Source organism: Episyrphus balteatus, chromosome 2 (genome assembly GCF_945859705.1).
Source record: "Episyrphus balteatus chromosome 2, idEpiBalt1.1, whole genome shotgun sequence".
In the NCBI taxonomy this organism is placed as follows: Eukaryota; Metazoa; Arthropoda; class Insecta; order Diptera; family Syrphidae; genus Episyrphus; species Episyrphus balteatus.
The window spans coordinates 84976628-85001330 of NC_079135.1; the positions used below are offsets into that span (position 1 = coordinate 84976628).

A 24703-nucleotide genomic window follows, 5' to 3' on the forward strand; every position below is an offset into this window, starting at 1 on the left:
ATATGCAATCTGCTTAGAGACAACAAATTTTTTGAACGTTTTGGATCTAGCCTAGGCCAGATCTGCTTGGTCGTTTGGCAAGTTATAATGTTTGACCATCGTATGTTTGTTGCCTCTATAGCTTCTTGCTTCAGCATGAGTTTGCACGTTGCGATTGGTATACCAATATTTGCCTTATTGGGTAAAATTGGTATTAGAGTTCCATTTCTGGCGAGTTCGTCTGCTTCACAGTTTCCCAGAATATCTCTGTGACCCGGCACCCAAAAAAGGTGAATGTTAAACTGTTCTGACATCTCCATGAGAGATGATCGACAGTCGCGGGCAGTAACGGAGTTTGTGGAAACCGAAGCTAACGATTTAAGGGCGGCCTGGCTATCAGAGAAGATGCGGATATCCGATGTAGATATCACGTTTTCTTTGAGCCAAGTCAGTACTTCTTTAATCGCCATTATTTCCGCTTGGAACACGCTGCAGTGATTAGGGAGACGGAAGGAGAGACTAACATTAAGTCTATCGGAGTAAACCCCGCCACCCACTCCGTCATTGGTTTTAGAACCATCTGTATAGAAATGAATTGAATCATCTCTTAGAAACTCGGCATTGTCCCATTCTGATCTATTTGGGATGGTGACTTCATAATTATTGCCGAAAACCAATTGTGGGGTGGTGTAGTCGGAGTGACTGTGGATTGATCCGAATGAATTCAGAATATTTGTGTGGCCAATAGAGTTATTGGTCCATTGAGAGATGGCTTGGAGTCGAATAGCAGTGCTCGCGGCCACCTGCTTGCTGAATATATCTATGGGTGGAAGATTGAGTAATATATCAAGAGCGGCGGAAGGTGTCGAACGGAGAGCTCCGCTGATGCACATGCAGGCTGAACGTTGGACTTTGCTTAACTTGTCTCGATATGTTACTTTTTCCAGAGCAGTCCACCAAACTGCTACCCCGTAAGTGAGAATAGGTCTGATGACTGCAGTGTATAGCCAATGAGTTATTTTAGGAGATAGTCCCCATTTATTCCCTATAGCTTTTTTGCAAGAAAAGAGTGCCACTGTGGCTTTTCTTATTCTTTCTTGTATGTTGGTTTTCCAGTTTAATTTGCTATCCAAAATAAGACCCAGGTATTTGGCTTCGCTGGCAAAATTAAGTGGAACACCATTAATAGAGGGGGGGTCTAGTTGTGGAATTTTATATTTCTTTGTAAAGAGGACAAGTTCTGTTTTTTGAGGATTTACCCCCAATCCACAGTTTGTTGCCCATTTTAGTAGCTTATTTAGAGCAGTTTGCATTAGTTCTATTATAGTATGGAGATGTTTTCCTGATATGGCAATGGCGACGTCGTCAGCGTATGCAATCACTTTGAATCCATCTACTTCTAGACCGACTAGTAGTTCATTAACCACTAAGTTCCACAGGAGTGGGGAGAGTACCCCTCCTTGTGGTGTACCTCTACTAACAGATCTTCTTGCTGAGAAATCTCCTAGAGTTGAGTTAATAATTCTGCTTTTCAGCATAAGGTCTATTAGCTCGCTCAGTGAGCTATCTACTTTAAGGTTCTTCAGTGCATTTGTGATTGCTATGTTGCTGACGTTGTTGAACGCGCCTTCAATATCAAGAAATGCAACTAAGGTGAACTCTTTATGATGGAGGGAATATTCAATAGTGCGCACTACAGTATGTAGTGCTGTTTCAACCGATTTCCCTTTACAATAAGCGTGTTGTGCTGTAGATATAAGATTGGGATCTATGACATTACGCAAGTGGATATCAATCATTCGTTCTAAGGTTTTAAGAAGGAATGATGATAGGCTGATAGGTCGGAGGTCTTTCGGATTGACATGAGAGAATTTGCCTGCTTTGGGTATAAATACAACTTTAACTTCTCTCCATAGGGCAGGGATGTGTTTCAATTTTACACATCCATTCAGAATTATCTCTAAGATGGGAATTAGAATATCTGATGCCATTTGAAGTTCGGCTGGTATTATACCATCCGGTCCAGCGGATTTGTATGGTTTGAAGGCGTTGATGGCCCACTTTAGCTTCTCTCTTGTAATCAGACCAAGATTGTTTTTTGAATTTGTGTCTGGCCCTGATGGGTCGACTCTGTTTATAATGTTTGAGCTACTTGGAAAATGAGTATCTAGTAGCAAATTGAGTGATTCTTCACAGGAGTTGGTCCAGGCCCCGTTATTTGTTTTCAAGGCACTGGGTTTTAAGTTGGTAATTAGTCAGTGTTTCCATGACCTTTAAAAAAAGAGACGTATGTAAGTGCAAACGGTTGGTAGTTTGAGGATGAGGAAGATTCGCCTCTCTTAGGGGCAGGCATGACGAATAATGTTTTTATTCACTGCTGACAGATGGAAAATTTCAAGCTGTGGTTTAGCCAGCTTGAAAGAACACCTGTTCAGAACGATAGGAGAGTACTATCCGGGCCAGCAAATGTAAATGTCAAGAACTTTGAGAACTCTTGCTACTAGACTAGTGTGAAAGAAGATAAGTCGCATGAATCCGTTTACGCCCTTAATTACTCGAAGAGTCATTCATGGCACTAGCGGGTATCGTAGAGTTGGCAGCTTCTTAACAGAGATAAATAAAATTTCGGTCGCAATCGAAAATTCAAATTAAATGGCGATGACTAACCCAGCTCTGCTCGTAGGCAGATTGCAACACTCAACTTTTCCTCTATTCAAATTCTTTGCTTCGGTTTAGGCATTTTTATTGAGCTATATCAATTTCTATTAATGAACAAAATCAAATATGATCCAATCACAGCAAAGCGTCTGTGGAGAATCGAGCCTTATGATTGTTTTCCCGGATTTTAGTTTTCCAAGTCTTAAACCAAAATGTTTTATAGGCGACCTCTCTTGTATATGAGACATTCTATGTTTTAATTCATTCAGCATACCAGATTGTAAATTGATTTAGGATATGTTCCTGACCAGATTGTCTCCATCTGCTAAAAACATATCGACCAGTAGGCCATCTGTACCTACATCTTTATACAACATACATATATGTATATACATTTTGTATATATTTGCTACCAAACACTTGAAAACGCGACTTTTCTTTCATCAACCCCAAAAGAAGTTCGAATGTATTAGAAACTAAACTATTTTTAATAAGCAAACACTGTAAGGTACTTAAGAAATTGTATGTATCAATTGTATTTTGAAATGCATTTACATAATTAGATATGTTCATCAACTTTTTGATGTTTCGGAAGTTGCATAAAAGTCTATCCTCAACTAAATGGAACAAGTTGAATACTATTTATAGATTATTATTAAGGTGGGGCAAGAATTTATACTTCTATTTGTGGTGTCAGTGGTATACAAACACAAGCACACAATGTTTTGTTTTGTTTTTACACTAAATTAATTAACTTTAACGAAAAAAGAAACAAATATTGTAAATCAAATCATTTTAACACCAAATAAATACAAATACATAAAATAATACAAAATAAAATAACAGGAAGTGATCTTCGTATTTTAGATTATTTTTCTTTTTCGGGTTTTACCATTTATTCCAAGAAACAAGAACATTCATCACTTGTTGTCTAACAAATCGCACTTTACTCTTTCAAATATTCAAAAGACTTCAATGTGAATTCTTCGTTTGACATTTGATTAAGTAAAGTGTTTCCAAAAGAGAATAACATTCAGCCAAATGGAATACATATTATGTATTCCATTTGGCTGAATTTCAATTGAAAAAAAAAAAAAACAATAAACTGTTTTGTTAGAACGAATACGTTTTTTTTCTTTGATGCTTTGTGTTAACAACACTTATTTCAAAACAAAATTTACTGAATTTAGTAATTTGTTTTATAGCAATATTTCTTAAATTAAAAATTTAACGCTCATTGAATTCATTGAACTTATTAGTTCTAAAGTTATTCAAGGTCAAAGTTCAGCATAAATTCGGGTGACACGGAACTACCACAAATAATAATTACTTTTCATAAAAAAGAAACATTCTTGTAAAGAATGTAGAAGACAGTAGCATACCTGGATAATCTAGTTATTCTAGTATAAGGAAAGTTTTCAACGGTGGTCAGCGAGATCACTGACATAGCTTTGAAAAAAGTTAGCTAGAGATTTCCGTTTCTGCCAGATTTATGCTCTTGCGTTCTCCTGCGTCTCCTATCAACCTTCATATATTTAATAGCTTAAGGAAGCCGCATGCTGGGATACATCGCCATTTGGTTTCACTGATACAATAAGCTTAAATATAATACCTTCAGATATGTATGTTGTGGCGGGTGCCTTTTAGTTTTATAACTTACCAAGAAAAAGAAACGGTCGTTCGTTTGCTTTGGGAGAAAAGTCTTCAGAGACATACATAGATAAGCTATCATAAATAAAGATCCGAGACTTGATCTTATTTCGCAATGCTACAAAGTAAATCTACAATAATCTTCATAGACTTTAGCTTCTCTCCCTAAATTGCCAGCACTGTGAGGAAACAAAGTTTAAGTTTTTTTTTTAATCGATCTTGCCACGGCCGCCACTGCCTTGCACCACTGCCTTTCTCACTCTACTTTAGACGCGCCGGACAACCACTGATTTCAACTGTTTACTTAATATACAGAATCTACTCTGTGTTTAGCTTCCAACTTAAAATTTGCATTATGGCAAATGAAGGACTCAGATCCAAGAAAGATTTTCGGTGTTTCGTTATTGCCGATATTTGTGAAAATACAAGAAAGCAGGTAAAATATTTGTTGAAAATAAGCGACTTTCTTTGTTAAAAAAAAAATCCTGGCTATTAAAACCTGCTGAATAAGGCAATGAAGATGGTCTTCGGACCTCCATGGAAAATCCTACGTTTACATTAAAAAATAATTTTTTGTTTTTTTCGCACCTTCATACTTACAATTCGATGAAATACTTAACAAGAATGTAGTAACAAAAGTCATTAATCGATTTGCGTCCAATTTACAATATTTGTTTCTCCGTCCATTAATAGCTTTTCCAGAATGTATTAAAATTTTCTAAAACATTTCAATCAGTTTTCCATTTAAGTGTGGCGCCAAATAATTTATGATCATTAGTCGACATTCCCCTATGTTCCCTGCGATATGCATTTATTATTTTAAAATAGCTTACAAATTCAAATTAAAAATGTGTTCTATAAAAGATTTGTTCAAAACATTTGACCCAAAATAACATGCTGATGTCTTTTATTAAAATTTTTAAACATCAATGCCATAATTTTGCAATACACATTCCGTCAACCTACATGAGAGCGGGCGTCCGGTAAACAGCGTCACTCTTCTCGATGTGTCGTCGTCATTGGGACAAACAAAAAAATTATTATTAATATTTTTACTTATTGAACCCAAAATGCTCTCTCTCCGAAAACGTAAATAAAATTGGAAAATGTCCAAAACGAACAAAAATGAAAACTCAAAAAAAAAAAAAAAAAAAAATTATGAAAATGGCGATTCGCTAGCTGCGCTCTTTATACTGCATTATATTATTTTTATTATGATTCAGCTGTGGGCTGATAGTTTGGCAAAAAATAATTGTTTTTATATGTTTTATTATAAAGTAAGTTAAGTGTTTTTATAGAACAGTTTTAAAAGTTGAGTCATTAACAAAAGATTATAGTCTGAGATTGTTGAGTTGAAAATGATTTGTTTTACTGGCTGATGGCTTAAAAAAAAAACTTGAATAGAAAAGAAAACATAACAGAAATCATTTTATTGAAATGTCGAAAACATTTCCTATAGTAATAAAAATAAATCAAAAAATCCACAAAAAAGAACCGATTTGGTTCTTAAAATAAAATGCACGACTATATCGCACCTACTAGCTCTTATATTTAAAGTTGCTTTTTTAAAAATTCTTTTTATAAATCTATAATTTTGAGAAATCCAACCTTTTCCATTTTGGGCATATCGCAATTTTGGTCTTAAAAATAAATGTTCAGTTTTCCCTATAGTAAATCTTATAAACTTATACCTGACAAGTTTGTCTCACAAGTTTGAAATTCTCTCCAGTAGTTTAGACTACATTAAGGTAGATACAGACAGACTGACAGACTTGTTTCGCATTCTCCATCAACGTAGTGACATGTTGGATTGTTATCTCGTGTTCTATAGTAATGGATTCCTGCTATACACTATACCTTTGTTTGCCAATGTAATTTTCTTCTTATTTTATGGTGTTCAAAAATTGGAACGAATTCACATTCTTCCCAGACTGCACTACTTTTACTAAAACAGTATTGAAAAAGGTCAAAAAATGGCAAGACTGGAAAAGTAATATTAGGAAACCATAAGAGAGTTCATTTTAGTCACCAATTACACCAGTCAGCAAAAATAAACATTTCTTGTTACAGAAACCAAAAAAACACTTCTCATGTTTTTTGTGTGCAAAGCCTAATCTGAAGTTAGAAAATCAAAAATGCTTTGTACGTGATAATTTCTTTTAATTATAAATTTGTGACGGTTTCTAAAAGAGCTAAATAACTTTTTGTAAAATTTTTATAGCGATCGGTAAAGAACTTTTCGAGAATGCTTTTGCTACGCAAGTGAACTTAATATTTTTGTATATAGAGAAGATATACTTAAATACATTGAGTTCAACTTAAGATTTCTGGAAGAAGAAAAGAGATATTTTGTAAAGATTTAATTAAATTTTAAAGAAGGAATTCTCTCAAATATCTTGATTTAATACTCGGTTTTAATCAGCAGAGAAAAGATTTTAAAAAAAATTGGGGTTAAAAAAAATTCCAGCGTTTTTAATTCAGGATTAGGAATTTTCGGGCTACTCTTGGTCTATTACTTTGAATGAAAGTCACCTTAAAATCAACCGGTGAAGAGTTCATAAATGTAAAAGTACTACCAATAAACGACCCATAACTCGTTAATATAATAATCATATGACCTTGCAATGCGGCAACTTGTTCTTGTACATAATATTAGCGTCGTCTGTGTTTTCGTCATGTTTTCTTATAAGCTCCAAAACTATTTTTGGCTTTTATCTCCGTCTATATAACGCAAAGTTTGGCATCACTCAAATTTCTCTAATAGTTTCATTGCAATTTAAATATCTAGGAACCATTTTTTATTTCTACTTGTCGGCTAAGATCTTAGAGTTCGAACTTCGAAGCTCTCTTTCGAAAAAGATGTATAAATAAGCTCGTATTGGTACAGCTTCTATTCATAAAGAGCCTTAGTTCGTGGGCACACCATCCTTCCACTTTGATCAATTGGTTCTCTAATTGAGCTAGTTATTTCTTGAGTGATTTCTTGTCTTCTAGACTTATGTGAATATTAAAAAAAAAAATTTAAATTACCTATACCAAGTTGTAAATAAATTCATTGTCCCGTTTAGGTTCGAAAGCACAAAGACGAACGAATAGTCGAAACAACCATCATCGTTATTTTGCTCTTGATTAAAACCCATAATTTTTGTTTTCGTTCGCAAACAGTACGTTGATATTTCTTTAAAATATGAAAAAAAAGGAAAATAATTTATTTTGAAGAATCTTAACAAAAAGAATAAAAATTATAATTTTTTAAAATTATATAGGTATGTAGATAGTTTACCAATAATTTATATTTGCAAAAAAATACCTTGGAACTATTTTTGTTTCTATTTCTGGAAGCAGTGACACCTTTTTACCACAAAAACAAATGCTAAACGTGTGTTAAATGCCAATTTAACTTCCTGAAACTGGCTAATTCTCTAGCAAATCTGTGTGACCTGTGATATTTTTTTCATCAGTCATTCGGAAACGAATTACCAACAAAGACACAACAACACACAAGTCAACACAATTCAAGAGCACTCAATGAAATCTAATGCGCGATCCCAAAAATAACTACGAATAAATTCTTTTCCCACTCCAACCAAGAAGTAATCCGTGACAGAAAAAGAATGTGTACATATTTGATTTTTTTTTGTTTTTATTTTGGTTTAGGTTTTGTTTTTTTTTTTTACTTTTCTTTTTTTTTACTATATTGGCAAGAGTCAGCATAATTACAAATTAAGAAAAAATAAAATAAAGAATATATCAAAAAGAGACCAAACTCCTTAGTAGTAGAGTAGTAGCATTAATTTTTTATGTGGAAACATCGAATTTGGTTTTATTCGTTTTTTTTTTTTTTTACATTTAGAAAAATCGCTGCACTTTTGATAGTGGTTTTAGAGCCAATTTATGTAATTCTCAGGTTGTTTTTTTTTTTTTTAAACTGTCTTTCATATTTCAAGCTGACACATCTTTTGAAGAATTCGCGAAATTTTTGGTTCTTCGTGAAATTATTAAATGAATTTTACATCTTTCTTTGCAATAAATATTGAGGGAACAGTTCTTTATGTATTTTTTGTTGTTTTTTTTTTTTTATAAATCTAGTCGTCAAGAGTTAAGAACACTTTGAAATTATGTATGTTTTCAAGCTTTCTAAGTAAAAACTTTTTTTCGATTACTGTTTTGCCGTTAACAAAATAGCGGTAGAAATAAATTTGTAGGCAAATTTCATCGTCACGGGTGAGACGCTTGTTTAATGAATCTGTTTCCGTTTCAAATTCTACTCATATTTGTACATAATTTTAATAGACTTTCATAATACCAAGATTGGAAATTGTTTATCATAGCAAAAATATTATAGTTTAGTTATTATGTATTTTGAAAATAAACAGCGTTCTTTCTACTGTCACTGGTGGGACATAAATAAGAAGAATAGTAAATTATCTTACAGAATGTCCGCGAATAAATTCGAATGTTTATTTAACGTGTCGCTCTCATTTTTTTTTTCTAAAAATAAACAACTTGTGCTTCATTTTTTTCAGAAATCCTTTTTTTCTTTAATTTTGTATTTCAAACAGTTTTTCAATTATTTCGTGAAAAAATCCATCCAATAACACAATTTACTCCGGTACACAGTTATTCAAAGTTTTTTGGTGCACTTTCGTGTAATGCACAAAATCCCAGTGGTGTGATTGTTAGTGCGATCGACTTTGATGTCAGAGGTCTGGGTTCATTTCCCAGTCTCCATCATTTACAAGAAAAACATTCTTCTACAATTTACAGCCGTTCAGAATCAGTTGTAAATTGTAGCTCCCTTCCATTCTTGAAAATTATTACATGCACACAAGTAAGGTTGGGAATTATCAGTCACTAGTCATTGCTCGTTATTGAGGTGTCGTGCCACAAATGTATTTATTTTTTATTTTTTCGTCGTACTCTGCCATCTTTATTTTTACGATAGCACCCAAAATTTTGATGGAACGCAAATCTACATAGGCTTTTTGTGCTTCCCACATAGATTGAAAACTTGATTTTATAAGCAAGTTCGTAAAATAATTACGTTGAGCTAAGGATCTCCATCTTGTTGGAAGATGGTTGCTTCCATTGGATATGGTAGACATCCATATAGGCCACACCAATTAGGTTTAAGAAATTAATATGTTTTACAAAATTTTATTATTCTAAGAAATAAAGAAGTCATTAAAACTAACTTACCATTTGATAACTAAATTGGTCGAATGTGTGGTAATTAGATTGAAGAATATCGAGATAATCTTCTTTTTAGGCTAGGCGCACACATGCGATTTTAGTCGCACGATTATTCAGTCGCAAAAATGGATCACACGCATTTCAATGCCGGTGAACACACATGCTTCTAAAAAATAGCCGCGATTGTCATATTTTTTTGGCGACGCGATTGTCGCAAATTAAAATGAAACAAATGGACCAGCATAGTTATGCACACACTTGCGACTAAACCGAAAACGACTAAGAGACCAAATCATGCGCACACATGCGATTTTCAACCACACGATTTTTTTAGACGCAAGAAATGAAACACATTATTTTAAATGAGCGCGCACAGACTTGCGATTTTAAAATCGCAAAGTTAAAAAAAATGGATCCGGTTCTATTTTTCGCGATTTTTTTTTTTTTGCTGCACATAAGGATATATTATACAGAATATAATGCACCTGCCCGCTCGTGCGACACTTGAAACAATTGTTTTAAGTACAATAATGGATATTTTTTTTATTATTTTTGTTATTTTTTCTTCGTTATTACTAGAAAGTGTTGTATAGTGGCTCTTTTTTTATAAACGATGGGAAATTTAAAAATACAATTCCATAAAATTCATAAGAATTGAGGCGCTCAGAACTAAAAGGGGCTAACCCACATTTTCAAAAAAATCAAACTGAGTACACAGATCGAACCGCAATAAAACAATTTATAGTATAAAAATACATTACCATTAAATTATATTAAATAGAGTTAAAATTAGAGCCAAAAACTTTTGTCACTCTAGTGGACGCCATTTTGGCTTCGGCGACAAAATTGCCTAAATCATTTATAACAAATGTAGTTTCGGAATAGAAAAAATATCAGACCTTAGCCCAAAAGTATAACCAACACTCCTAACTAAAAAAAAATACAAACTAAGAATTAAATAATATTTTTTTATAACTTTTACAAGCCAACATAAAAGAAACCCTGAAAATATGATTTTCTTTAAACTCGTTTTTCTCAAAACGAAATTTTTGGGGTTAGGCCGATTTGGCGCTGTATTTAAGAGAAGACCCTCAGAAATTTACCCAGTACTATAGAATGAGTATTCAATGCTTTGGTGAAATAATGGTACTCGTGGGGAATAAAATAAGATACAAACATACACATTGCAGAGAATCTATTTCTATTTCTAATCTGGAAAACAAGCTGTCAAACCCTTACCAAATTTTGACACATTTATCACTTTACCACTTTTACCAGAGCTTACACCGTTTCATGAATTCACCTTATCATAAAATCCGCTCGTAGATACCATTTGTTTGTATGAAATTTTTCATTACGAACGGATTTCGTGATTGTTATCTTTGCGGTCATTTGACCATTAGATTTGAACAGTGGCTCTTTAGATCTTTATCTTTGAGATGATGCATTTTTTTTATCGAAAAACGGTCAAATTTTTTTTGACCAAACAAAATGTTTTTTCTTGCAATAAAAAATAGTCGCGCGATTTTTTAATCGCAAGTGTGTGCACGGTAATTTTATGTTGCGACTGCGACTTTTTAGTCGCAACGACTGAAAATCGCATGTGTGCGCCTAGCCTTATTCATTACCTAATTCGTTGATCATAACCAAAACCAAAACAAACTCACACCATAAGGTCACCTGCAACTTTAATGTTTTTCTTTCATGCGGCAGATAACACAACTATTCTTTTTTATTTCGCTTATTTCGCTCATCTTCTCCATAAAAGATGATCTGCATTTTTCTCCTCAAAAGATTCAACCTTCATATTATGTACTCATTCTTTCAGGAATGCTTACTGTTATCATTTTACCATATTTTCTGTGAATTGGATTTGAAACTACACATTACAGAAATAAAGTTACGGCAGAATAAGTTTAATTTATGAAGGGGGACGATATGTAAATAAATGGTTTTATTTGCTCAAAAATCCAACTTTCAAATGAAGTACAACACTTATTGGTATATGTGAATGTGTTGTAGTTTTAAAGTCAAAAGCCTACCATATTAAGCTATATTTCTCAAAGAAAAAAAATATAAATAAATCAAGATGAGTAATTCAGAGATCGGTATACCACAAGGTAATCATAAGCAAAATTATGCAAATAATCGTTAAAATTTATTTTTAATTTACTTTGCTTGCCAAGAAATGACATCAACCCTAGAGTGTAAACCCTTCTTCTAAATATTTTTTTATAAATTGTTCATCTTAGAAAATAGACAAGATGTCTCATGAAAACATTTTTCTTTGGGATAGATGTTAAGATATTTTTGCCGTTTTTCTATATGTTTAAAAAATAATTTCCAACTAAAAATAAATAAACGGCTGACATACGTTAGTTTATTCTTCTTGTTTTCCTCAATATCTAAAAATCACCAGCATGTCATAGCATCTAGCAAAAATAAACCAGCTCGCATTGTGAATTTCAAATTCACCTAATCTACGTCATATTGGTTTATTACTATTACAGTTGTTTGCCATTCAATAATATTAGGAAGCTTGTGAGAGCTCTAAATCAAAAACCTCAATATCCATCTACGACACGAATTCGTGCGTCGGACGGCAGACGCTAAGAAAAACTCTAAAGAATTCAAATAATGATGTAACTAGCTTACCCGTGCGAGACTTCTCGCATGCTTAAATAAAAAGAAAGTATAGCTAGGTAGGTACAAATGTAAATGCAGAGTGTGTTTTTTAAAAAGTCGAGAATTACTAAAAAACTCCTGTTCATCCCTTTTAAAATACATTGGATTAGCCCCAGTTTAAGTTAAACAGCTATGAATATGGCACATTAAATTTAGCAATTCTAGGTTCCCTAAGTTGTACATACATTTTATAATTAACTCTATTTCAAACAGGTTGCCGCAACTAATATCTCAAACTTGGTCAATTTGAAGAACTTGAACCGATGTTGAATCATGCATTCACCACCTTAACTATCAATTGATAGTTGATAAATACTGAAATTTGATGTTTTAAAATCGAAATGGGGGAAAACTGGTCATTTTTTTAATGGATCTTTTCAGTTACATTTCACGGTTAGCATCATTCTTCGTTTTCAAATTTTTTTCAAAGCAAATAAGAGATCAAATTTTTTTTAACAACTATAAATTCTTTGCTTCCGGCTACAAAGAGGTTAAGTCACAAAATTGCACTTTCGGGTTTTGATGAAAAGAGAATAAGCTCTTTTATTTGGTATCAAAAACATAAATTTAGAGTAACTCTTTCTTATAAAAATAAGGGGATCAATGCTCAAAAATTCATCGATTTTCAACTTCAATCGGATTTTCTGGTAAACTATCATTTATGTAAGTCCTTTTTACCCAGGGGCAAAGAATTGATAGTTGACAATCGTAATAGGGGTGCAACACTTACGCCCCTATAGCACGCAAAGAGCAAATGAAGGGTCCAGGGGAAAAACGGCACATGTCCACTTTTTGTCAAAAATAAACGAATGATGAGGTCTTGTAGTATTTACTGACCACTATCTGATGGCATCCTTACTTTTATAAAACAAATTTAAGCCTTGCTGAAAAAATAAATAAATTGTGTGCTAAGTACTAAGTTGTATGGAGAACAAAATTTAAAAACGCATTTTTCTCGAAATGAGTTGGAATGGACTTGTGCTGTTTTTCCCCTGGAGCCTTCAAATATTCCGGCTTTTTTCTTATGTACATTATGTATGTATATACTATATATGCACATACATAGGTACACTTCCCAGACTTTTCCTGGCAAATGGAAGATGAAATGTTCCTACGGAATATGTTCATACATATATGTAGGTACTTACAAAAAATCTTGAAAAAAAACCATAGGTGTGTTTTTTTGTTTATCTATATTGATTTTTGAAATCCATGCAAATATTTGGCACCACTGTACATAAACTTTGGCAGCTGTCTGTCAGAAAAGTCGCTTTTGTTTTTTTAGTATTAACTCCGCAGTGGAAGGCCATTACATCCATGATGGATGCAAACAAATTTTTTTCACAAAAAAAAAACAAAAACCATAGCATGGCATCCATTTTGGATTCAAAAAATTTCACAAAAAACCAAAAATCAAAACTGACAGTTCTGATTCTGAAAAAAAAACAGAATTTCTCTTCTGGTTTTAAAAACAGAATCAGAAGCAGAATCACTCACACATTCATAGATTTAAATGTTAGCAGTACAAAATGTTTGCAGCACAAAAACAAATGAAGTTTGGCGCGATTACACATATATGTGGCACATGTTAAACTTCAGATTCTTCGGAATAAAAAAAACTGTTCAATTGGGATTCTGAATCGAAGAACAATTCCGGATTGCCAATTAAAAACGCCATTAAACGTTTGTTATTGTTTTGTTTCTGGCGGTGTTTTTTTTTCATAAAGGGAAATTCCAAAAACTATCTTTGTCTTTTCCTTTTCTAATTTGACATATCTCGGCAGGGAAAATGTAAACAAAAAACATATTGTCACACACACTTACATTACAACAAACACTGTGTGTTCGAAATCATTTAACCACAAAAACTTTTATATTTCGCGATTGTTTTCAAATTTAAAGTTTTTATTTCCGATTAATTAAAAAAAAATAATTAATTTTACATATTTATTTTGGAAAACACGAACTAAATTCACAAAACTCTATCGCAATTCGCGCCTCCTTTTGTTTGTTTATGTCTTCAGTCTTCACCATCCCAGCTATAGCTGTAAATTTTTTTTTCTTTTTTTCTGTTTTCTTTTGACTATTTTCTTATACTGACAATCGTTGGAAGTTCCCCACTGAACTTATTCCAAAGATCCTGTCAAAAGCGATGAACACTTCCACTTTCCAATAATTTTGGAAACATCTTATGTAGAAGTGTTCAATGATCTGAAAGAATAATTAAAATAAAGGTAGGACCGCACTTGATGTTGAAGGAACTACGCTAAGTACACCAAAGTAAAAAATAAGCAAAATATTTTGTATCTTTCATTGGTTATCGGAACTACACTATGTGGAATATAATTATTCCTATCAAAATATCGTATTATGTGATAAATGAATAAAATAAATCAATTATTTGTATTTGACGAATTCGACGGAAGAAATAGCTCAACTTTCTACTTTTTCATCTGTCGTATCCTTTGACATTGGTTGTCAACAATAGATCAGTTCGATTTTCTGTTTCGGAGTGCAGACCGGGGAATTTCAGAGCTAAGAACTGTGTTCTTTTCTTTTCTGATTTTATGAATTGTGAACTTTAGTTGTTTATTTGTGAAGAAAATGTAATAAAAGTAACATTTAATGATATATCTAATAAATTATATCAATTAAATACTAAAATTCTGTTGTAGAGTTCAATTTTATTATGCCAAAGTCATATCTACAAATGATAATCTGTTATTAAAAATTGTTTTTAACTGAAGAGCAAGAACATACATAAAGTCTAGTAGCGTATTTTATTTTATTAAAAAAAAAAAGAACAACGATAATAGTTAACAATTTCTTGCATCAGAACTTCCTTAGTGCACATTCATCGAGAAAATATCGAACATACCTTGGAATTTAAAGTGAGCTGTCAAAAAGCAATCCGTCATGCAACGTATTCTTTGGGTCACCCCTTTCTGTCCCATCCTTCAATTTCAACGGATTGATTGACACAACGGGTGGAACGGATTCTATGGGTTAACCATTAACCATTAACCATTCAAAATGAAATAGTTTACGAAAATATCTCATTTGGATTTTAGTGAAAACATAATATAAGGCACTTAAATACAAAATAAAACTTTTGAGTGATCTTTTTTTTACGGAGGTTGACTACCCAGAACCTCAAAAGTTGGCATTTTTAATTTGTGTTCCAAAAATGAAATAAAAATGTATAACTAATGTTACATGTAACAGGGCTGTTTAGGTACTGCCTAAAACAGAAATAATTCTCCTTTTTTCAACTTTTTTAACCCAATTCCTGTTTGATTAGACTGAAACTGTGTAGTTTTTTTTTTACAAAAAAGAGAGCCCCTCTTCTTGCAAATTTCTGCCCAAAAATTTCTTCGGACAAAAGTCTGAAATCTTTCAAAAGCTAGTGCCTTCTTTTTTTCTTTTAATAAATGATAATTTTGTCCTAAAAGAGTTTGCGTACTTTTGCACAATTTTTTCTTTCTCTGAGAGGATTTCATCCCCACTTCTAAAATTTGACAGGTTTCATATTTTTGTCCAAACTTATCTGCAATTTGTTTGTACATAATAATGCTTAAAATGTTAACCATCAGAATTTTTAAGCAAATCGGAGAATTTACTCGCCTAATGAACGCCCCTGATGATACGAACTAATGATATACGAACACCCCTAATGTGAACAGGAACACGCCATGTCAAACATTTCCAGATTCATTGGAAAGTGATAAAAAGTCATTTTAAAATTCATTTTGGCTGGAATATTATTTTTTAAACAAATTAAGATTTCTTAAAAATTATAAACATTTATATATTTATATTTTGCCAGATTCTGGCGGCAGAAATTCGCCTTTTTTTAAGATATAATTTATTAAAATCTGTTCGGTGTAAGTCCCGGAAAAGGGTGTTCGACAACCGTAATAATATATATGATTTGGAAGACAAGAATGCGTAAAAGAGTTTACACGACCTCAGAGAGTATTTTTTTAAACACACAAAGACGATGATGGGTCGTTCTCGATGAGCCTCAAAATACAATTTAATTATCGCTCGCAACGAGCTCAAAAGCTTTTGTTTTGTGGTGCTATTGAACTGTTATTTCTATACTTTGGCAATGATCTCCTGTACTTTGTTTTTTTTTTTTATCAAAATAAAATCAAAAAAAAAAAAAAAAAAAAAAACAAGAGAAAACAAAACTTACGAAACAAATAAAATTGAATGAAGTGATTAATATTTGTTTTTATTTTGCATAGAAATTGTGTCGCCAACTGGATCATTGATTGAGAATGCTTTGAATGTTTGATCTTTGTGGGAATTTCCATGCATATGGATGATTGAAATGCAAATTGAAGAGAAAACAAAAGACTACTTTAACGAACTGATAATTTCAATAGAAAACATTTTTTTTTCTTGAGATAGTAGTTGATTCAATTAGGAATCGATTAGAAAATGGGATAATAAATTGTTGTGTTTTTGTTATATTTTTATCAGTACACTCATCTTTCTATTAAAAAGAGAAATATTTTTTTTTTTAAGTTGATTACTCACAAAAATAAAAAAAAAAACACTGCAAAATTTTAGAAGGAAATTAGTTAAAAAGATATTAAACTCTTCAAATAATTATCTATAAACTGTTTTAATACTTAAAAGTAGAAGTTATTATGTACATGCTTATACGAGCGTAATAATGGTTATCACTCAAGTCGAAATTTTTCTCAAGTGGACTTTTGACTAGGCTTTTGTACACTTGAGATGCTGGTTACATGAAGAAAACAAAAGCGTTTAGTTAACTTTCAACATTTGAATAAAAGCTAAGAAAACCTTGAAGTGAATGCTTGAACATTGCCTCACTAAAATTTCTTCAGCCGTTTACTTCAGGAAAATTTTGTTTGTTTTCTTTGATGGAACCTTAAACGCAGACAAAAGTAAGAAGTGGTTTTTCTATGTCTTTTTCATACTTGCAGTGTTGCTGCCTGTGTGTAATCAATTTACATTAAAGGTTTTGAATGAACAACAACAACTTGTGTGTGATACCACCAAATTCATAGGCTGGTGTTATAGCTATTTCACGGGGACCAACCCGATCATCAGACTCCTTTTTAAGTGGTGCAAAGTCGCTCTATGTTCAATTAATTTTGTAAAATGAGGTGGTATACTATTTGACCGAAAAACAATGATTGGACTGAGGCAGGAATCTATGGGACTAGAACTAAAACTTCCATTCAGAAAGAACAGTCTCCTCAACGACCGACATGACCAATAATGTACGGAACGAAATCTCGACAAAAATTACAAAACCCTCAATCTGTTAGGAAAAAACTTAAAAAAATTGAGAAGAAATACAAAAAATTTAAACATATGTACCATCATTTTAATAGCCAAGCTGCACCAAAAGTAATACACTTATGCCATTAGCTCCAAACTCGTATGGTACTGAAAAAGAAAGGTACACAAACTTTTCAAACAGAATAACATAGCACTCAACTTTGGAAACGTTGCTCTTAGCGGAAATAAAGCATTAGCATTAAAGAGAATACAAAAAGAACCAAATTTAAAACTAAACTCCTATGCTCAGGCAAGCCAAAATACTATTTTGGGAATTTAAATGATACAATTCTTGCATCCATATGAGCAGAAATAACCTGAGAATAATAGCAGGCTCCCTCACAGCCATTGCAAACTTGGCCTGGAAAACAGTGCCACCTAAAGGCTCTGAAACGAGCATGAATAAATATCAGAACACATACTGGATACCTGTGGAACACTCATGCACCAACGACATGGACACAAAGGGAACCCATTATTGCGAAAAAAAAATTCACCTCCACTTTAAATATTCCAAATACTTAAGTATCTGCAGGTTACTGACTTTTAGGTGAACTGTAAAAAAAAATTCCATAGTAGCAAAAATTGGAGCATTAAAAGACCTTTAAGGTCGCACTGCAATTTTCCCCTACATTCAAGAGCTACAGTATTATAAGCCCAATTCATTTTTATCAATGAGGATCTTAATCCATTTTCCATTTTCCCGTTCAACACAACATATAATTCCATACTTTCTAAAAACCTTCCCACTTTTAGGAAATTATAAAAAAAATATCCTTCAGTACGAAGATAAACTAAACATCCATGAGAAACACTTCGATCTCAATCTGTAATCTGTAGTCCATTTTCTTCTATACATTTCTATTTCTATTAATTTAATACAGATAATTAATACTTGATCTATGTATTTATCAATGTAACACAATCTTTATTATCTTCTTTTAGAGCGGCGCTTTTGGAGGAGAGGATGCGTGATCCATTTAGCCATGCCAATGTGGATTGCTTGTTGGATACAGTCACAGCACTGGTTGCAGATTGTGACCATGAATCGCTTAAAATCCTTAAAAACATAGAATCATATGCCTCGCGGTGTAAGTACATTTAAATATCTACTTTAATTTCAGTTAAATAAAATAATTTTTTATTAAATTTAAAATATAGATAAATCACTGGCAAAAGAGATTGCTGAACTGCGTATGAATGTAGACGATTTTCATTTCATCAAGCTCATCGGTGCGGGAGCATTTGGCGAAGTGCAACTTGTACGACATAAATCCTCTAAGCAAGTTTACGCAATGAAGCGTCTTTCAAAATTCGACATGATGAAACGGCCAGACTCGGCGTTTTTCTGGGAGGAGCGTCACATCATGGCTCACGCCAACTCCGAGTGGATTGTGCAATTGCATTATGCATTTCAAGATACCAAGTATCTGTACATGGTGATGGACTACATGCCTGGCGGTGATATAGTCAGTCTAATGTCCCTTTATGAAATTCCCGAAAAATGGGCAATTTTTTACACAATGGAAGTGGCCCTCGCAGTGGACACAATTCACAACATGGGCTTTGTGCACCGGGATGTGAAACCAGACAACATGCTTTTGGACAAAAATGGTCATTTAAAGTTAGCTGACTTTGGTACGTGTATGCGAATGGGACCAGATGGTTTGGTAGTGTCAAGCAATGCAGTTGGTACACCGGATTACATCAGTCCTGAGGTATTGCAGTCACAAGGAGTTGACAACGAATACGGCCGTGAATGTGATTGGTGGTCTGTGGGAATATTCTTGTACGAAATGCTGGTTGGTGATACGCCTTTTTATGCAGATAGTCTAGTCGGCACCTACGGCAAGATAATGGACCACAAAAACTCCTTATCATTTCCATCTGAAGTCGAAATAAGCGAGAATGCCAAGTCGTTGATACGTGGTTTTCTGACTGATCGATTACATCGGTTGGGTCGTCATGGTATCGATGAAATTAAGACGCATCCATTTTTTCAAAATGACACGTGGACTTTTGAAAATATAAGAGAATCTGTGCCACCAGTTGTCCCAGAACTTAGTAGTGATGATGACACACGCAACTTTGAAGATATCGAACGCGACGAGACCCCTGAAGAAGTATTTCCTGTGCCTAAGACTTTCGACGGAAATCATCTGCCGTTCGTAGGCTTTACGTACAGCGGTGACTACCAGTTATTGGGCACCGATACTGTAGACACAAAGAGTGCCGCTACAAACAACAATATTCACCGCCATCGGCCATCTAACTCAAATGAACTTAAGCGACTGGAGGCGTTGCTGGAACGCGAACGCAATCATTCCGATACGCTAGAGAAACAAGATACTGCTCTGCGTCAACAAATTGAGGTGATTACTAAGCGCGAAGCTGAATTGCAACTCCTTGTAAGCGATTATGAGAAAGATTTGGCGATTCGTAAACACAATTACAAAATGGCCATGCAAAAGGTTGAACAGGAAATGGAATTGCGCAAGAAGACCGAAGCTCTGCTTGCCGAAACCCAAAAGAATCTCGACGATGAGCATAAGATCCGTACACGTGAAATGAACAACAATCAGCACCACAATGACAAAATTAACACACTTGAAAAACAGCTGGCTGATATGCAAGAAAATCTTAAACTGGAAACAGAAAACAGCCAAAAGTTGAAGAAACAAGCGGCAGAGCTGCGTCTGGGGAAAACAGAGGTCGAACAAAAGGTCACTCAACTGCAGGCTCTTATATCAAATCTACAGATTCAACGTGACACTCTGCAACAAGAAGTAGCCGAGCTACAAACACGACTTATTCAAGAGAAAAATGCCCGCACACAGATAAAAGAAGTTCAAAAGGAGCTGGAGAGTAAACTACAAACTGTATCCACTGACCTTGATCGTTGCCTTAATCGGGAGCAACAGGCAATAGTGGACAATCAAACTCTGAATGAGAAGATCTCGGATTTGGAAAAGTCCAATGCTAGCTTAGACCTAGAGCTGAAAGCCGCACAAGGAAGATATCAACAAGAGGTAAAGGCTCACCAAGAAACGGAGAAATGCCGAATGTTGAGTCGCGAAGAGGCAAACATGCAGGAAGTTAAAGCACTGCAAACGAAACTCAACGAAGAGAAATCGGCACGTATTAAGTCCGATCATAGTTCGCAAGAAAAAGAGCGTCAAATAACTATGCTCTCGGTAGATTATAGGCAAATTCAACAGAGGCTGCAAAAACTCGAAGGAGAATGGCGACAAGAGACCGAAAAGGCAATGGTCTTACAGAGTCAACTGGACCAAGAGCAGAGCAAAAAGAATAATCTTGTGTCTGAGTTGAATTTACAAAGTTCCGAAGTAGCCCATTTAAAATCTCGCGAAGGCCAATTGCAGAAAGAAGTTAATCAGTTACGAGAAACTAAACGGAAGTTTGAAGAGGATATAGTTCAGATAAAAAATGCTCACAATAAAGATATTCTTTCAATGAAGGAACTACAAGATCAACTAGAAGCCGAACAATATTTCTCTCGTCTCTACAAAACACAGAGTAACGAACATCGTGAAGAAATCAACGAAAGATGTCGCGAAATTCAAGAACTGAAGGAAGAGCGCGTCTCGCTCAAACATCAAGTTCAAGTTGCTGTGGCGCGAGCCGACTCAGAAGCACTGGCGAGATCTATTGCCGAAGAAACAGTGGCCGATTTAGAGAAGGAGAAAACAATCAAGGAGCTTGAACTTAAAGATTTCATGACAAAACATCGTAATGAAATTGCAGCTAAAGAAGCTGCCCTGGTGGCTATCAAAGAAACTGAAGCTGAATTCTTGAAGAAGCTCAACAAACAAATTGCTGAGTGTGAGGAATTGCTTCAGCAGAATAAAATTATGCAGGAAGAGATGATACAAGTTAAGTCCGACAAAGACAACGAAATTGTTAAACTTAAAGAAAAATGGAAGACTGAGATGTTACTTAAGCAAGTGGCTGTCAATAAGCTGGCCGAAGTGATGAATCGCAAGGATACTGATTTGCAGAGTAAGTTTTTTTTTTAAATTGAGTCTATCATTTTTCTTAAACAGTTTCCAAATAAAACATTATAATTCAGTATTTTTAATTTAAAATAAATGAAACTACCGTTTAGTGAAAAATTCAAAGTTATTTTTCGAACAAGTCCAATATCTATAAGATGAAAGACTTGAAAGACCAATTTGCTTAAAATAAGTTATCCTTGAAATTCATATTCCGATTTCCATCATTTTCATAGAAATGCACGCACATTTTAAAAGCATATTGCTTTGCTTCTGTTTCAATAAAGTGAGCACAAAATACCTTTAACTTTGCCCACAATACTTGCGTCGCGCTGAAGAAAAGTATGCAAAACCACTGGTTTTGTGTCATGTTTGGAGACTCATTATGCCTATTTTGTTTTATTCAATGTCTTTTTATTTTCAAATCTCATCGAATTTCCAGCTTATTTCTTATATTTATTTTATATATACTTCTATTTTCTTTCAAAGGCAAACAAAAAGCAAAAGTTCGCTCATCAGCTGATTTACGTAAAAAAGAAAAGGAGAGTAGACGCCTGCAACAAGAACTTACTCAGGAGCGTGATAAATACAACCAATTGCTGCTTAAATTCCAAGACCTTCAAAGTCAACTCATTGAAGAAAGTCATGTGAGATATATTATTTAATTATTATCTTCGTAATTTGTTGAATTTTGTTGTTGTTTTTGGTTCTAGGCACGAACTAAGCTGCAAATGGAAATCGACTGTAAAGCAACAGAGATCGAACAATTGCAATCGAAATTAAATGAAACAGCCTCGCTTTCATCTGCCGATAATGATCCAGAGGATAATCAAGTAAGTAGATTTAAAACTCATTTTTTTTTCATATAATATGCGCTCGCAGTAGCAATTTTGTTTGTATACAAAAAAAAACATATTTATATTTTTTTTCTTTAAATAACAATTGCCCCATTAAAACGAAATGCAGCATTTTAAAATTTACTTAAATTTCAAATTTACTTATTTATCGCCTGCTTTAAGCAAGTTGAATCTTAATCCAACCTTTCCTAATCTTTAAATGGTACAATAATGTAGTCCCAGTTACATAAGTTCTGAAAAAAAATGCCATGAGCAAGCATGGAACCACTGAATTATTCTAATTGTGTTGCCCTTTTCGTGTTGCCTTACTTTTGAAATGAAACTAATTGTGTTTATTTGTATAAAGTGTGTGCTGTTATATTATCCTGGAATCCGTTTTTAAAGTGTAAAACTGCTATTGTTAATGCTTGAAAATAAAAAAAAATCTTTTGTACAGATTTAAATATTTGATGCTTCAAAATCAACGAATCGATAATACAAATGATTTAAAACTATACTAATTGTGATTCAGAATAGTAAATATGTACAACGTCTGGTTCTTTAAACGGAGAAATAATATTTGAAGAGGGTTTTTTTTTCTAAAAAGGGATAAAAACACAAATTGTAATGTTCCATATAGTTTTATGCTTTCCAATTTTTTAAGAGTCGGATTTCCTGTTTTTTCACTCAACTTAAATATTTAGTTTAAACCGATCATTGCATGGTTTTTAAAAAAGGACATTTTTTAAGTCAGTCCTAATATTTATGATAAAATGAAATATAGGAAGTAATGAAAAAGTTTGCTTCGTTTAATACCCAAAGCTCTTTCAATAGTTTTCCAGAAATGAAAAGACAAATCTCAAAGTTGATTATAATTTTTGTCGTGCTATTTCATAATCGCTTTTTTTGTAATCTTTCTTGCCATTTTTTTAAATATTAATAAATGCTCTAAATCAAAAAGCTAAATCCAAAAAAATCGAGTTTGTTGTAAGCCATTTAAAAAACTTTAGGAATTGCATAGAAATATTATGAAACACTAATCGGCTCACTTAGGGAGGGAGATGTTCTTGCTTTAAAAATTCATTTATGAGTTAGAACAGAATGAACCTTAAAAACTTTCTAATCTATTTCAAGAAATACTCTTCGAAGGTTTGTCACCTTTCATTAGTATTATATTTTTATGGAGATATCAGGGTTTCTTCTTTGAGGATGGAAATATTTTCCAAACAAGTCAGTCACGTCTTTTATATTTTCTGTTCATTGTGAACCGAATGTGAGTGCTGGGAGGGCAATCGCGTGGTAGAGCATTTTTCAGTTACACATTGATATCGTCAGCTGTGTTTTATTATTCCCATGGTCCAGATCAGATCATTGTTTTTATTTGCTTTGCAACAAAAGCAGGATCTCGCTTTGTTATTGTAACGCTAACAAATGCAATGATCTACTAAGAGTTTCGCTTTTTAGAGATAGACTTTTTAAAAAATATTTTCCACCACATTTTCAAATAGAAAAAAGTTCTGAACGAAATGCCAATCTTTTAAGTTTATTTGATTTGAATTTTTATTTGCATTTCATTTTGTCTTTTCGTTTTTTTTTTTGTATTTGTAATATCTTTTTTTTTTTTTAGTTAAGAAACTATAAAATATCCATTTTTGAATTTGGATTTTGAATTTTCACATCAAATAAACACAGGATCAAAAGTTAAAATTGTGTGATATGTGATTAATGATAATGAAATGGTGGAAATTTTAGAAATTGTCGAAACATTGCACAAAATTGCATCTTTAATTAAGTACCTACGTTGCGAGACCAATTTCATAAAAAATATATAAATCCTGCTCACTTTTTTTATTCAGTTGAACAAAAAAAAAACCTTTAAGGCAGAATATCTAAGTCCATAACATAACAAAATCATTCTTATTATTTATTTGCTGGATTTTGAAGCATTAAAAAAAACTGTAACAAAATAAAAAAAAATATTATCACAAAACTCTTGTTAGGCAGTGTTAACCATGCGCAACGACAGAAAGCAGAGCTGCCCACCTCAGCTTATCAATAATACTAGCAAAGGCAAAATTGCTTTTGAAACGAAAAGCAATACCCTACAAAGATCAACAATGGGCTGAATCAAAATAAATATTTAAATATCGTGTTCGTGGTAAGAAAAAACGTTTGAGATATTCAATTAGCGGCTTCACACTCGGTATTTTTGTGCACATCTATCGTATTAAAGAAAACGTTCAAATTAAATAAAAAATAAATCTGTAAGTACACAAAGTTTAAATAAAAACAGTAACACGTTATTTAGCAAAAAAACACATCAAATATTATTTGTGTTTTTCAGAGAATATTTAATACACTACTACA

General features: G+C 33.2%; 1 protein-coding gene across 5 annotated transcripts in view; it reads left to right on the forward strand.

The window, feature by feature from the left end:
- Positions 1–24703, forward strand: part of LOC129912807 (rho-associated protein kinase 1) — a 40426-nt gene that overhangs the window by 3895 nt on the left and 11828 nt on the right. For all 5 annotated transcript variants that reach the window (XM_055991244.1, XM_055991245.1, XM_055991243.1 and 2 more), the window contains exons 2-5: positions 18433–18578; positions 18649–21507; positions 21990–22147; positions 22214–22333. In XM_055991244.1, coding sequence (XP_055847219.1) covers positions 18433–18578; positions 18649–21507; positions 21990–22147; positions 22214–22333 — 3283 coding nt within the window. The remainder of the gene's footprint in view (positions 1–18432; positions 18579–18648; positions 21508–21989; positions 22148–22213; positions 22334–24703) is intronic.